This window comes from Rhincodon typus, chromosome 22 (genome assembly GCF_021869965.1).
Source record: "Rhincodon typus isolate 14 chromosome 22, sRhiTyp1.1, whole genome shotgun sequence".
Taxonomy (NCBI): Eukaryota; Metazoa; Chordata; class Chondrichthyes; order Orectolobiformes; family Rhincodontidae; genus Rhincodon; species Rhincodon typus.
Window position 1 is genome coordinate 39,897,610 of NC_063353.1, and position 13,326 is coordinate 39,910,935.

General features: G+C 40.3%; 1 protein-coding gene across 1 annotated transcript in view; it reads left to right on the plus strand.

Annotated features, from left to right (window-relative positions):
• Positions 1–13,081, plus strand: part of LOC125481056 (protein TASOR 2-like) — an 80,358-nt gene extending 67,277 nt beyond the window's left edge. The window contains exon 9 of the mRNA XM_048609996.1: positions 9,080–13,081. Within this exon, the coding sequence (XP_048465953.1) occupies positions 9,080–9,183 (104 nt within the window). The 3' untranslated portion in view covers positions 9,184–13,081. The remainder of the gene's footprint in view (positions 1–9,079) is intronic.
• Positions 13,082–13,326: the final 245 nt, after the last annotated feature.

Genomic DNA, 13,326 nt, shown 5'->3' on the forward strand with positions numbered 1-13,326 from the left:
TCCTGCTCCTCTGATGCTGCCTGGCCTGCTGTGTTCCTCCAGCTCCACACTGTTATCTATTTAAGAAGGGGTCTGTTGAAAGCACATGACCAAAAAGCTGTGCACAATCAGGGAGGAGATCCAATCCACAATGAGACACAGCCCCAGTTCAGGGAATTTGGAGGCCATGTCGGAAGGTGCTGCAGAAGGGAATGAGGTGCTTTTTGTTTGACTTTTTAGTTTGTAGTTTGTAAGGTATTTTTACATGAATTGAAACCCAGGACCAGCAGGCAAATGCAAAACAAAGAGTGACATCACAGGAAACGTAAGTCCATTGGTTGGTAATAACTGCTAATTTGACTATCATGTTATAGTTACTCTCAAATTGAAGGTAAATAGGAGAAATATTTACAGATTGCAAACTATAAGACCAGTAGGACATTTTCTTTAAAAAAAAACAAATTGGAACTAAGTAAATAGCAGTGCCAGGCCAGGTGATGTGTTGTAACTGCATGATGTGGAGCAGGTAGATCTCGCTGTGTTTCATAGTGACCACACCTATAGCAAGCGTTATCTGCTTGAGGAACTCTGGCTCAGAGTTGATGAGCTGGAGTCTAAGCTTTGAACGCTGCAACACATCAGGGAGGGGGAGAGTTACTTGGACACTGTGTTTCGGGAGGCGGTCACAGCCCTTAGATTAACTATGTTGAATTCAGTCAGTTGTCATGGGCAGGAGGGTGTGACTAACAGCTAGGCAGGTAGAGGGATCCAGGAGGTCATGCTGAAGGAGCCTCAGCTCTTGAGCTTGTCTAACAGGTTTGAGATTCTTGATCCCTTTGCAGATGAGTGTGGGCTGTCGGGAGGATGAACAAACTCACCATAGCACCATGGTACAGGGAGCATTCAAGAGAAAAGAGAAATGTTGTTGAAATTGGAGATAATCAGGTGAAAAGACACTGTTCTTTGTGGCCAGGATCAAGAGTCCCAAAGGCTGTGTTGTCTACCCAGGTTCACGATCTTATCTGGGTTGCAGAGGAACTTGGAGAAGTAGGGGAACGATCCAGTTGTTGTGGTTCAAGATACCAACGATATAGGTAAAAGGAGAATGGAGGTTCTGCTGAGGGAATATGAGCAAATAGTGGTGAATTTAAAAAGCAGAACCAAGCAGGTAATAATCTCTGGATTATTGCCTGAGCTATGAGCAAATTGGCACAGGGTAAACAAGATTAAAGAGTTAAACAAGTGGCTCAAAAATTGGCGTGGGAGAACTGGGTTTGAACTCATGGGGTGTTGGCACCAGTACTGGGGGAGGAGGGAGCTGTTCCGATAGGACAGGCTCTACCCGAATCATGCTGAGACCACAGACCTGGCAAATTGCCTAACAAGGGCTATAGGGCTGGGGAGATGGGTTCAGTTCCATGGAAAATTATAAAATGAAAGGTAGAGGAGAAGGTTAGATTGCTGGTTAGTGATGGGGTTGATTGTTACAAGAAAGGAAACAGAAGGAATGGAATGTGTGAATGTCACATTGTACCAAGGAATTGTAGAAGTGGAGGGAATTTTGATAATAAAACAAACTTAAAGACTTTGTATCTTAATGCGCGAAGCAAATTGGGGTAAATGGATATGACGTCATCGCCATTATGAAACATGGTTACAAGGAGATCAAAACTGGGAGCTTAACATTCAGGGATATTTAACCTTTTGGAGAGACAGGAGGGAGGGAATAAGTGGTGGGGTAGCACTTTTTAATAAGAGATGAAATGACAACAGTTGTGAGAGATGATCTAGATTCAAATGATGCAGAGTCCATTTGAGCAGAGGTTAAAATACAAGGGATAGAAAACATTGGTAGGAGTAATGCACAGACACCAAAACAGTAGCCACTCTGTGGGAAATGCTATAAATCAACAAATAATCAGAGCATGTAAAAACAATAGAGCAATAATTATGGGTGACCTAAACCTTCATGTGATTGGGTTAATCAAATTGAAAAGGTTATCTATGACAACAAATTCATAGTGTACATGAGATAGTAGCAGTATTTATTGGAGCCAACCAGGGAACAGGTTATCTTGGATCTGGTAATGAGGCAGCTTTAATAAATGACCTCTGAGTAAAAGATCCCCTAGGAAGTAGTGATCATAATATGATAGAATTTAATATTCAGTTTGAGTTTAAGATACTTGGATCGGAAACAACTATGTGTAACTTAAAGGAAGGGAATTACAATGAAATGAGGATAGAGTTAGCTGAAGTGATTCAGGCAGATAGATTAACAGGAATGACAGGAAGCAAGCGGTGGCAGACAACCAATGAGGTAATTTATGACTCTCAGCAAAAATACATCCCAGTAAAGAGGAAAGTTCCTAAGAGAGGAATCAATCAATCAACCAGCCAAGCAATCATGGCTAACTAAGATGCTAAGGAGAGTATTAAGTTGAAAGATGTATGTATAAGGAGGCCAAAGTCAGTGATAGCCCTGAAGACTGAGATAAATTCCGAATCCAGCAAAGGGGGACTGAAAAGATAATAAAGACAAAGAAAATGAACTACCAGGGCAAATTAGCAGGGGATATAAAAATTAACAATAAGGACTTCTTTAAATATATAAAAAGGAAGAGAGAGGTCAAATTAAACATTGGCCTCTTAGAAAATGAATACGGGGAGACTGGTTTTGGGAGATAATGAAATGACAGAGGAGAGAAACCGATATTTAGCATTAGTCTTTATGGTGGAAGGTATTTCAGACATTCCATTGATGTTAAAGAATGTGGGGGAGGAATTAAATACCATCACCAAAACTAGAAAAAGTAGTATTAGAGAAACAAATGGGGCTTAGGCAGATATGTTCCCGAGTCCTGACAGTATGCATCCCAGGTAGCTACAGAGATACTGGTTGCATTCGTAATTTTCAAAAAAATTGTTGGATTCTGGAGAAGTACAAGAAGAATGGAAAACAGCTAATGTGACACCCCTATTCAAAACAGGAGTCGAAAGGCAGGTAGTATCCCTATCTTTCAGCCAGGAGGCCCTCCTGTTCCAGAGGTGTGTAATATCATCTCCGAACAGGTGGATTAGAAAATAGGCTTTAAAAAAAGCAGATCTAGATGAATGGTGGTTAGTAGATTACCAAAAAGGGAGATTTTCGTGGTGGGAAAGTCACTTAGTTGTGTGTGATAACACTTCTGGGTTGAAAAAAACAATCAAAAAGCAAATCCAGTGACCTTAATGCGCTTTGAGTGTAAATATTGAATTGACTACATGAGTGATTACTGGTGGTAGTTAAAAGAGAAAATTGTAGTTTATAAAATAAAGCAGACCCAGTGGTTGTGGTTAGTATTATATAAAGAAAGACAATAAAAAGGTCACAGTAATTTGTTGGGAAAGTCGTTTGGTAGTGTGTGATAGCATTTCTGTTATAAAAGAAAAGCAGACCCAGACTCTTGTGGCACAGTGGAAATGTCTCTACCTCTGAGCCAGGAGGTCTGGTTTCAAGTCCCATCTGCTCCAGAGGTGTGTAATAGCATCTCTGAACAGGTTGATTAGAAAATACAGTATAGCAGGCACAACTCTCCCAACCTCACCCTCACTTTTGATGGCTTGCATTGCCTGTACAGAGTTTTGCTCGTAAACATTTAATTGGCTACACTTGTATCAGAGATAGTAGGAACTGCAGATGCTGGAGAATCTGAGATAACAAGGTGTAGAGCTGGATGAACACAGCAGGCCAAGCAGCATCAGAGGAGCAGGAAGGCTACATAGGTGTTTTACTGATGGTACATAATACTGTAGTTTTCAAAAAAAAATCACGGTGATTTGGTGATGGGGAAACAAGTTGTTCAATTGTGTGTAAGAGCACTTCTGGATATAAACAAAAGGAGGAAAAAAAATAGTAGACCAACTCTCCCTTCCTCTCTCACGTTGATGGTTTGCGTTGCCCTTAATGGGCTTTGTGTGTAAATGTCTAATGTGCTACCCGGGTGATTTACTCGTGGTGGTGGTTAATGGTTAAAATTGAAGAAAGGTCATGGTGATTTGGTGATGGGAAAAGAATCGTTCAGTTGTGTGTGACAGCACTTCTGGAGATATAAGAAAAATTAAGCAGAGCAGTGGCTCTATTTTAGTGTTCAACAATAAACGGTGTTCTTTTTCAGTCAGGTTTCCTGAATTATTACACCTTTATTTATTTTTACCTTGGCTTGGGAGAGACACGCTGGTATTTACTTCTCACCTACCTCATCGCTGAGGCAAGAAGCCTGATGTCTAGGGGAATCTGCTGGCTAGAGGCTTTGGCTGTCTGGCATGTTGTAATTCAATTATGAATTTTGATTATTCCCTTCTAATGCTGTCAGATCTTAACAAAGGGTACTTCACTTTACTTATCTTGAGTGTGTAATACACCAAGATCCATATGTTGAATTACGCAGCAAAAGACTTACAAAAATTTTAAAAAGTTCTGTTGTTAATCTATAGTTTAACACAAATCAGTTTCCACCCTGCCCTTCTGAACCCTTCCCCTAAAACCAAGACCTCACCAGGGAAGAACTCTGCTCTCTTCTTTATAGTCAATCCACCACCCAGAGGGAAAACTCACCTTTTTTTAATATTAAGAAGCTGCCACCAATTTAACAAATCACCCAAGAATCAGATTACACTAACAAAACTCAAAAACTTTGGGGAAACAAGGGAGGGAACTAAGTCAGACTGAGAGTGGGGAGTGGTGAATAAGAGGAAGTGGTGGATGCAGATACAGTTACAACATTTAAAAGACATTTAGCTAAGTCCATAAATAAGAAATGTTTGGAGGAATATGGGCCAGGAGCAGGCAATTGGGACTAGTTTAGTTTGGGATTATGATCGGCATGGACTGGTTGGACCGAAGGGTCTGTTTCTGTGCTGTATGACTATGACTCTAGATAATCCACTCCATCACCTGAGAACTCTGATTTTTTTTTTCTTATAATTTTAAACAGCTACCATGAATTCATCAAATTAACGATTAGCAACAGTGACTACTGCCCACCAGGTACAGTATGACAATAACAAGAAAAAACCACAATGAGGAACTTCACAACTTCCCTATGAGGGAACTAAATGAAAATAGTGTTGAAGGATGAGAGAATGCACTCCATCTTAAAGCACTTTGTTCTTTTCTTTTGATTTTGTAAACCTAGCGCCTAATCACCCTATTATCAAATTAATCAAATAACTAACAATAACAAAAAGCAAAAAGATGTGGAACCAACAGAGGGAACTAAATTAAATTAATATTATAGATGGAAGTAATGCAGTCCACCGCAGTCCCAACCTTTAACAATGCTGTTTTTTTTCTAAGAACACTGCTCCTTCTTATTTTTGTTTCTTTAAAACACAAAAGACTTTGCTCTATTTTTTTCTAACCCTTTCCCTGTCCAGAAGCAACCCCACTGGGGAAAAACTGAGTACTTTTTCTAAAAAAATTAATATATATTTTAAACACTCACCACCAAATCACCAAACTAATTCTACTTTCCTGCCTTTTCCCCATACCCCTTGATTCCCTTACTGATTAAAAATTTGACTATCGCATCCTTGGATATACTTAATGACCTAACCTCCAACATTCCTCTCGTAAAGAGGATTGACCCAATAGATGTAAAGCAGCTGTTACCCCCATGCAGGGCAATCTAGAAGAGAGGTCATAGTGTTATGCTAAGGGCTGGCAGGTTTAAAACTGAGTTGAGAAGAAATTGCTGCTCTCCAAGGGGATTTGTGGAATTCGCTACCCTGGAATACAGTGGACACCGAGACACTGAAAGAATTTAAGCAGGGGAGAGATTTTTCACTAGTGATGGGCTAAAGACTTGTGGGGTGTGAGCGGGGAAGTGGAGTTGAGGCAAGTTGAGATCAGTCATGATCTTATTGAATGGTGGAGCAGGCCTGGGGGCTGAATGGCCTACTTTTGCTCCTAGTTCTCATGTTTTTAAAGAATTCCACAGTTTTACTACCCCCTGAGAGAAGAAATTCTGCCCCTTCTCATGTTTTGTGAAAACCTGTAACCTAACTATAAAAGCTGCTGTGAAGCAGTTACCTTTTAACCCAAATCGACCTGGTGCTAGTGTGTCTCTCAAAATAATCCAAGTCCCATTTCTCCAAAGGTTACATGACCTGTGTAACCTACAAGTGAACACCACCCAGTTCTTCTCTAAGTGAGCATTGCGCAATTAAGCAACCACACATGAACCAGCCCATGGGGAGGAGTAATTCACGGAACAATATGAACAAAGCAAGTGTCTATCAAGGGACAAGGAAGAAGGGAAGTGGGATATGCTGAATAAACATCAAGTATAATCCTATAGAGACCTAAAGGCAGAAGTAAGCATGCCGGAACTCAATGGTCCTTACAGGCAATGGTGGAGGATATATGCCATTAAAAAAATAATCAGTGTATCATGGGACTGTTATCTTGATCAACTGGGCTGGTGGGCTGAAGAATGGCAGATGGAGTTTAATTTAGATATAGGAGTCAGGAGGTCATGTTGCAGCTGTACAGGATATTGATCAGGCCACTTTTGGAATACCATGTGCAGTTCTGGTCTCCCTGCTGTAGGAAAGATGTTGTTAAACTTGAAAGGGTTCAGAAAAGATTTACAAGGATGTTGCCAGGGTTGGCGGGTTTGAGATATAGGGTGAGACTGAATGGGTTGGGACTACTTTCCCTGGAGTGTTGGAGGCTGAGGGGTGACCTTATAGAGGTTTATAAAATTATGAGGGGCATAGATAGGGTGAATAACCGAGGTCTTTTCCCCAGGGTGGGGGAGCTCAAAACTAGAGGGCATAGGTTTAAGGTGAGAGGGGAAAGATTTTAAAAGAGACCTGAGGGGCAACGTTTTCACACAGAGGGTGGAGCGTGTATGGAGTGAGCTGCCAGAGGAAATGGTGTAGGTTGGTACAATTTCATTTAAAAGGCATCTGGATGGGTACATGAATAGGAAGGGTTTAGAGGGGTATGGGCCATGTTGGCAAATGGGACTGGATTAATTTAAGAAATCTATTCGGCATGGACAATTCGGATTGAAGGTTCTGTTTCCTTGCTGTATATTTCTATGACTGGATAAATGCAAGATGTTGCATTTTGGAGGGTCAAACCAGGGCAGGACCTACACAGTCAATTGTAGGGCCTTGGGGAGCATTATAAAACAAAGAGATCCAGGGATACAGTTCACAGCTCGTTGAAAGTGAAGTGAGAGCTAGACAGTGTGATGAAGAAAGTTTTTGACATGCTTGCTTTCATCGGTCAGAGCATTGAGTATAGGAGTTGGGCCATCTTATTGCAGATGTACAAGGTAATGGTGAGGCCATATTTGGAGTACTGCATGCAGGTCTGATCGTCCTGCTATAGAAATGATATTATTAAACTAGAAAGACTGCAGAAACAAGTTACTAGGATGTTACCTGGACCGGAAGGTTTGAGTTATAAGGAGAGGTTGGACAGGCTGGAACTTTTTCTCCTGGAATGTAGGAAACTGAGGGGTGGCTTTATAGAGGTCTGTAAAATCGTGAGAGGCATAGATTGGGTAGATAGTCAACAGCTTTTCCACATGGTAGGGGAGTCTAAAACTAGAGGGCATAGGTTTAAGGTGAGAGGGGAGAGACACAAAAGAGTCCAGAGGGGCAATTTTTCTCACAAAGGGTGGTGAGTGCCTGGAACAGGCTGCCAGAGGTAGTGGTGGAAGCGAGTACAATTTTGTCATTTTAAGAAACATTTAGACAGGTACATGGATGGATAGGTATGGAGGGGTATGGACCAAAAGTAGGCAAATGGGACTAGATTAATTGTGAAAACTGGGCAGCATGGGCAAGTTGGGCTGAAGGACCTGTTTCCATGCTGTAGACCTCTGAATCTAAAGCTAGGGGGCATATTTTTTAAGATGAGAGGAGAAAGATTTAAAAAGGTCATGAGGGGCAACTTTTTTTTTACACAGTGGTTCGTATGTGGAATGAACTGCCAGAGAAATTGGATGCAGTTAGAGTCACAGCATTTAAAAGACATTTGGATAAGTTCATGAATAGGAAAGGTTTGGAGGGATGTGGGCCTAGTTTAGTTTGGGATTATGGTCACTGTGGACTGGTTGGACCAAAGAGTCTGTTTCCACGCTGCATGACTCTGACTCTGTGGCTGCCCAGCAGTGTTACAACGACAAAAGTTAAGGGAGGGTAGGGGAAGTGGGAGGAGCTAAGTCAAAATGGAGTTGGAAATAATGCACTCCAGCTCGTGTGTGCCCACCTCCCTCTGAAAGCTTAGAGAAGAACTCTACGATTTTATATTTTTTTTTTTGTAAACCCACCATTAAATCATCCTAATCAGAACTCCGCTCTTAAGATATTTTCTAATCAACCTGTTCAGAGTTATTTTACACACACTGGAACTTGTGGGACTTGAACCTAAGTATTTTGGCTCAGAGGTAGGAACACTACCCCTGTGCCAAAAGAGTTCTAGAGATCTACTCTTAAATACAAAAATCCAAAAATCCAACAAGCAACACTGGCCCTTGATCAATTCTGGAGCTGACCTGTCTATGCCTTTTTAAAGGGACCTGCATTTCTAATATTGACATTGAACATTCCTGTGAACTTATTTTCTCTATTTAATGTCAGTTTTGAATTATTTAATGATTTGATAAAGATTCTGGGTACAAAGATTTGCCAATTGGTTACACTTCATTTTTATTTGAAGTTTGTATGAAACGTCAAGGCAAATTAAAAGGCATTTTTCCAGATTGAATCACCTACAGAACCCTGATCTCTTCAAAGTATTGAACATTGAACCCTCCCATACAGAAAGAAGTCATTTGACCTATCGCTCTGTGATGGCCTGCTGAAAGAGTTAAGATCTATTGAGTGCTAGAAAGAGTTCTATTGTCTTTGATAGGTTCAGATAGCCTGTAGAGGTTTATAACATGTGCAAGTTCTTGTAATCCAAACTGGAAGCATCTGTGGTGTTGAAAACAGCTTGTTCAAAACGCTAATACTTTCATGAACATATTCAAGAAGTGTAAAATGATATTGTGTATAAAATAGAACAGAGATCACACTGTCTTTGTTACATTCTTTCTAGCTCATGTGACAGAAGGAGGACACTACTCGGAGATCCAGTTGGAGCCACCCTATGGGAAGAATAAAGTCAATCAGAATTTGCAAATGCCATCCAGCTTGTTCTGATTATGATCCGTACATCAAATGTGCAATCGGAGGTGGGGAGGGTGGGATGGGTGCAGGGAGGGGAGTGGGGCAAGGAAAAGAAGTCTTCCAAATCTCATCATCCTGCCTTTGGCTTCCACCAAAAAGGCCAAAGAACTTTCTTTCAACTCACCAGGGCCTGACTAAAGAACCTATGCATAGGAGGATCAGAATCCAAGTTTTGCATTTGGTAGAGAGATCAACAGACCCCCTTTTGTATGTTTTCTACCTGTTGTGTTCTCAGTAGTTTTCCTATGATTTACCTCGTTTCCAAGCATGCTGCCATGAGTGAGTTCTTTTTCTGAGTCTGCCTGAGTTTTGGCAAACAATTTGCTGAACACTTTCAATGAAATTTGGGAAACCTAACTGCATACTCTGGCTGACAGCAAATCCCGTTAGTGACAGGGCCAACAGGCTTATTTCTCACTGTCTAAAAAATTCAACTTCCACTCCAAATTTCCTGTAATTCATTTCCCGTGAGGCCAGCAAAGGTAAGGAGCAACCACACAGTGCTTTCTGATGCTCAAACTCTACAGACCAGTTTACCGCTGATGGTAGGAAGTTCTTGCAGACACTCCAGAACACCTTCCTCCGTTTAAACAGTATTTTAGTCTGAGCAGCTATCAAGCCATCAGGAATAGAAAGCTCAACAGGTCCAGTTTTTTTTGCATTCAGCACATGGAATGAGCCATGAAAGAACTGAAACTGACTTGTAGTTGGGGATTCAGATTGTATTTTTTCAGGTCAATCTTGTTTTATTCCAATCTTATCTGCTTTTAATATCCTGGTTGACTAACATTTTGCAAAATGTAATCCTCATTTGAGGAAATAAATCTCAACCTAATGGGTAGCAATCTACCTCTTATCTAATAAAACACTAGGAAATAGTTTGTTTTTGCAACACATACTTTAGCAAAATATACACTGATTTGGAGCAGTGTTCACAGTTTTTAAAGTGATTTATGATTAGTTCTTTTTCTTTAGGACTCTATGTATCTGACACAATTTTAGCTAACAGATGAACTCCATGAGTTCAATTTCCTTCCATTCACTCCTCCCATTTCAAGTATGTAACTAAAGTCAACAGAAAAACTGAATGGAAAACAACACAGAAACCTGCTCCAGATTTATTTTGAATGATATAAATACTTGCAAACATCAAAATAGGAAATGCATTACTGGTTATTTGAACATGTCACAGAATTGTCAAGATGATATATTGCTGCCACATTTGATCGATTTTCATTTTTTAACGCATCAAGATGTAATTTTTACATCCCATTCAGACTACATTAACTTTGTCAATTCAACAGAACTGAAGTTTACTATATTTTTGTATTTATTTGTATATATTTAATCAGTGTCAAAATAAAGATTATTTCTGTATTTCAAAAACAGCAACATTACATTTTACACTATGTTTTGTTAAAATACTTTCAAAATTTGAACTTTTGTAGAAGTTTTTTTTGTCATTAAGAAACTGAACAATGACCTGCAAGTTGGACAATGTAAAGTTAAGGACTGCAAGGTGTGGAGGAGGTGATGGCCTAGTGGTATTATCACTGGGCTGTTAATCCAGTAACCCAAGTAATGTCCTGGGGCCCTGGGTTTGAATCCTTCCACAGCAGATGGTGGAATTTGCATTCAATTTTTAAAAATCTGCCATTAGCAGTCTCAATAACTATGAAACCATTTGATTGTTGGAAAAATCCACCTGGTTCACTAATGTCCTTTATGGAAGGAAACTGCCATCCTCACCTGGTCTGGCCTATATGTGACTTCAGACCCACAGCAATGTGGTTGACTCTGAACTGCCCTCTGGGTAGTTAGAGAAGGGCAATAAATGTTGGCTTAGCCAGTGATGCCCTCATCCCATGGAAACAAAAACCTCCCCATTGCTATTATATAATATTTTAAAAACCAACCTTCCATGATGGTTCAGCAAAGTCAGATATCCTGGAGTTGTCATATTTAATCTCTTCTACCTTTATCTTTACTTATTCCCGTCTGCCTCATTAATGCCAAGAAGTTCTCATGGAGAAAAATACCGGAAGTTTGTCAAAGATTGATGTACCTGTATTGTTCCCATTTGAATGACAGGTTAATCAACCTACAAAGGGTGTGTTAGATTTTAAACTTTATTCCTCGGTGTTGTGATCCTAGCTGATGTTACTGCTGGATAAGACAGATCCCAGAATTAAGCCTGCTTGATTGCTCAGTTTTTAAAATTTTACCTAACAGTCACACAAAGCTGCAGAGTTTCTTTAATAACTGAGCAGCAATTTATTACAGAAAAGAAGAAACAGAAACAACCATATCATGTAGAAGACAGTTTGAAAGACCGTCAAACACAGCGAAACCAAGTCTCGTATTCCCAACACCATCACTTTATCGCAATTCAATTCCAGAGAAATTACTTCCCTATATCAGATCTTTAAGTTTGATGTAACTGATTCTCCTAAATTTGCTCCTGTGAGTGTTGAAATTCAAAACTGAGAGGTCAGATTTACACAACTTTGCATAACCTGTAGATTGTAACCACGTAGTCCTGGGCTGTTGCCCTGGAAGTTGTACAAACTAATCTTTCTGTGGAGTAGTCTGTGCTTTCCCTGAATTGTCCTACACTTCTAGAAAATGAGAAAAATTATATCTTGTTCTGACCCCAGTCAAATGTCCTCTGAACTGCTCAAAAACATTTAACCTCCAAATTTTCCAAAGCAAAAATCAATCCTTGATATTCATGAACAAAAAAACAAACTAATGACACTTACTTTTCACATTCCGTCATAAAGCACTGCAGTACAAACAACTCTCCAACAACTTCCTCAGGGATCCCTGTTTTCTGACACATACTAGATTTGGTCAATGTTCTGATTGATTGATTTATTATCACATGTACGAAAATACAGTGTAAAGCTTTGTTTACAAGCTGTACAGGCAGATCATAGTAAGCAACGGATGTACAGATCAAGAATACAGATAGAGGCATACAGGTTACATTACACAGGGCATGTGCTAGGTGAGATGAACATTAGCGAGATCAGCATTATTTGAGGCTAGAGAGTCCATTCATCAGTCTGATTACAGCTGGAAAGAAGATGTTCCTGAACCTGTTGGTGCACGTGTTCAGGCTTCTGATGGAAGAGCTTGTAGGAGATCATTACTGGCGTGTGATGGGTCTTTGATGATGTTGGATGCCTTTCCGTGGCAGCAAGCTGTGTAAATAGAATCCATGGATGGAAGGTTGGCTTCCGTGATGTTCTGGGCTGTGTACACCACCTTCTGTAGTTTCTTATGGTCCTCGGCAGAGCAATTGCCATTCCAGGCCGTTATGCACCCAGACAGTATGCTTTCAATGGTGCATCTGTAGAAGTTAGTGAGGGACATTATGGACGTGCCAAATTTCCTGAGCTACCTGAGAAAGGAGAAGCATTGTTGTCCCTTCTTAACTGTCGCATCTACATGGGAAGTACAGGACAGGTTGTCGGTTATCATCACTCTGAGGAACTTGATGCTCTTCACCCTCTCAAACTCCGTTCCATTGATGTAAATGGAAATATACTCTCCTCCTTTCTTTCTGAAGTCAATGATCAGTTCTTTAGTTTTGGAAGGATGATCTGACCTTTTTGAAAAGTAAGCAACTCATATGCCACTATTTTAGACTCAAAACTCTACATATGAAATTTCATCACTGCAGATCAGAGAAATTTATCAGAGAATTATAATTGTCATGTATGGGTTTGAAAAAGCTGATCAAAAGATCATGATTTTGAGAAGCCAAAACATCTCCAAGGTACTAAGCCCAGATAGCAATGAAGTCTGACAGCAGATGGGACAGTGCTAGGGAGAACCACATGCTTTTCTTGGGTTTGAACTACATCTGACCATCAAATGAACAAAAAGCAGCAGGCATGGGAACTGATCACCAGTCAGGCAGATGCGTTTGGTACCTGGTGTACATAGGCAGACATTAGAAAGTTGGGGGCAGAATCTTATCGAGGTCTGAGTGAAGTGGGCTACAGCAACATTTGTGGCACAATCAGATGAGAAGTCAGACAAGGTTTATCGATGTCAAGAGCATATTTTTCCTTTTTTAAAATGCTTTTGCCAAATGGAGAGGTTAAT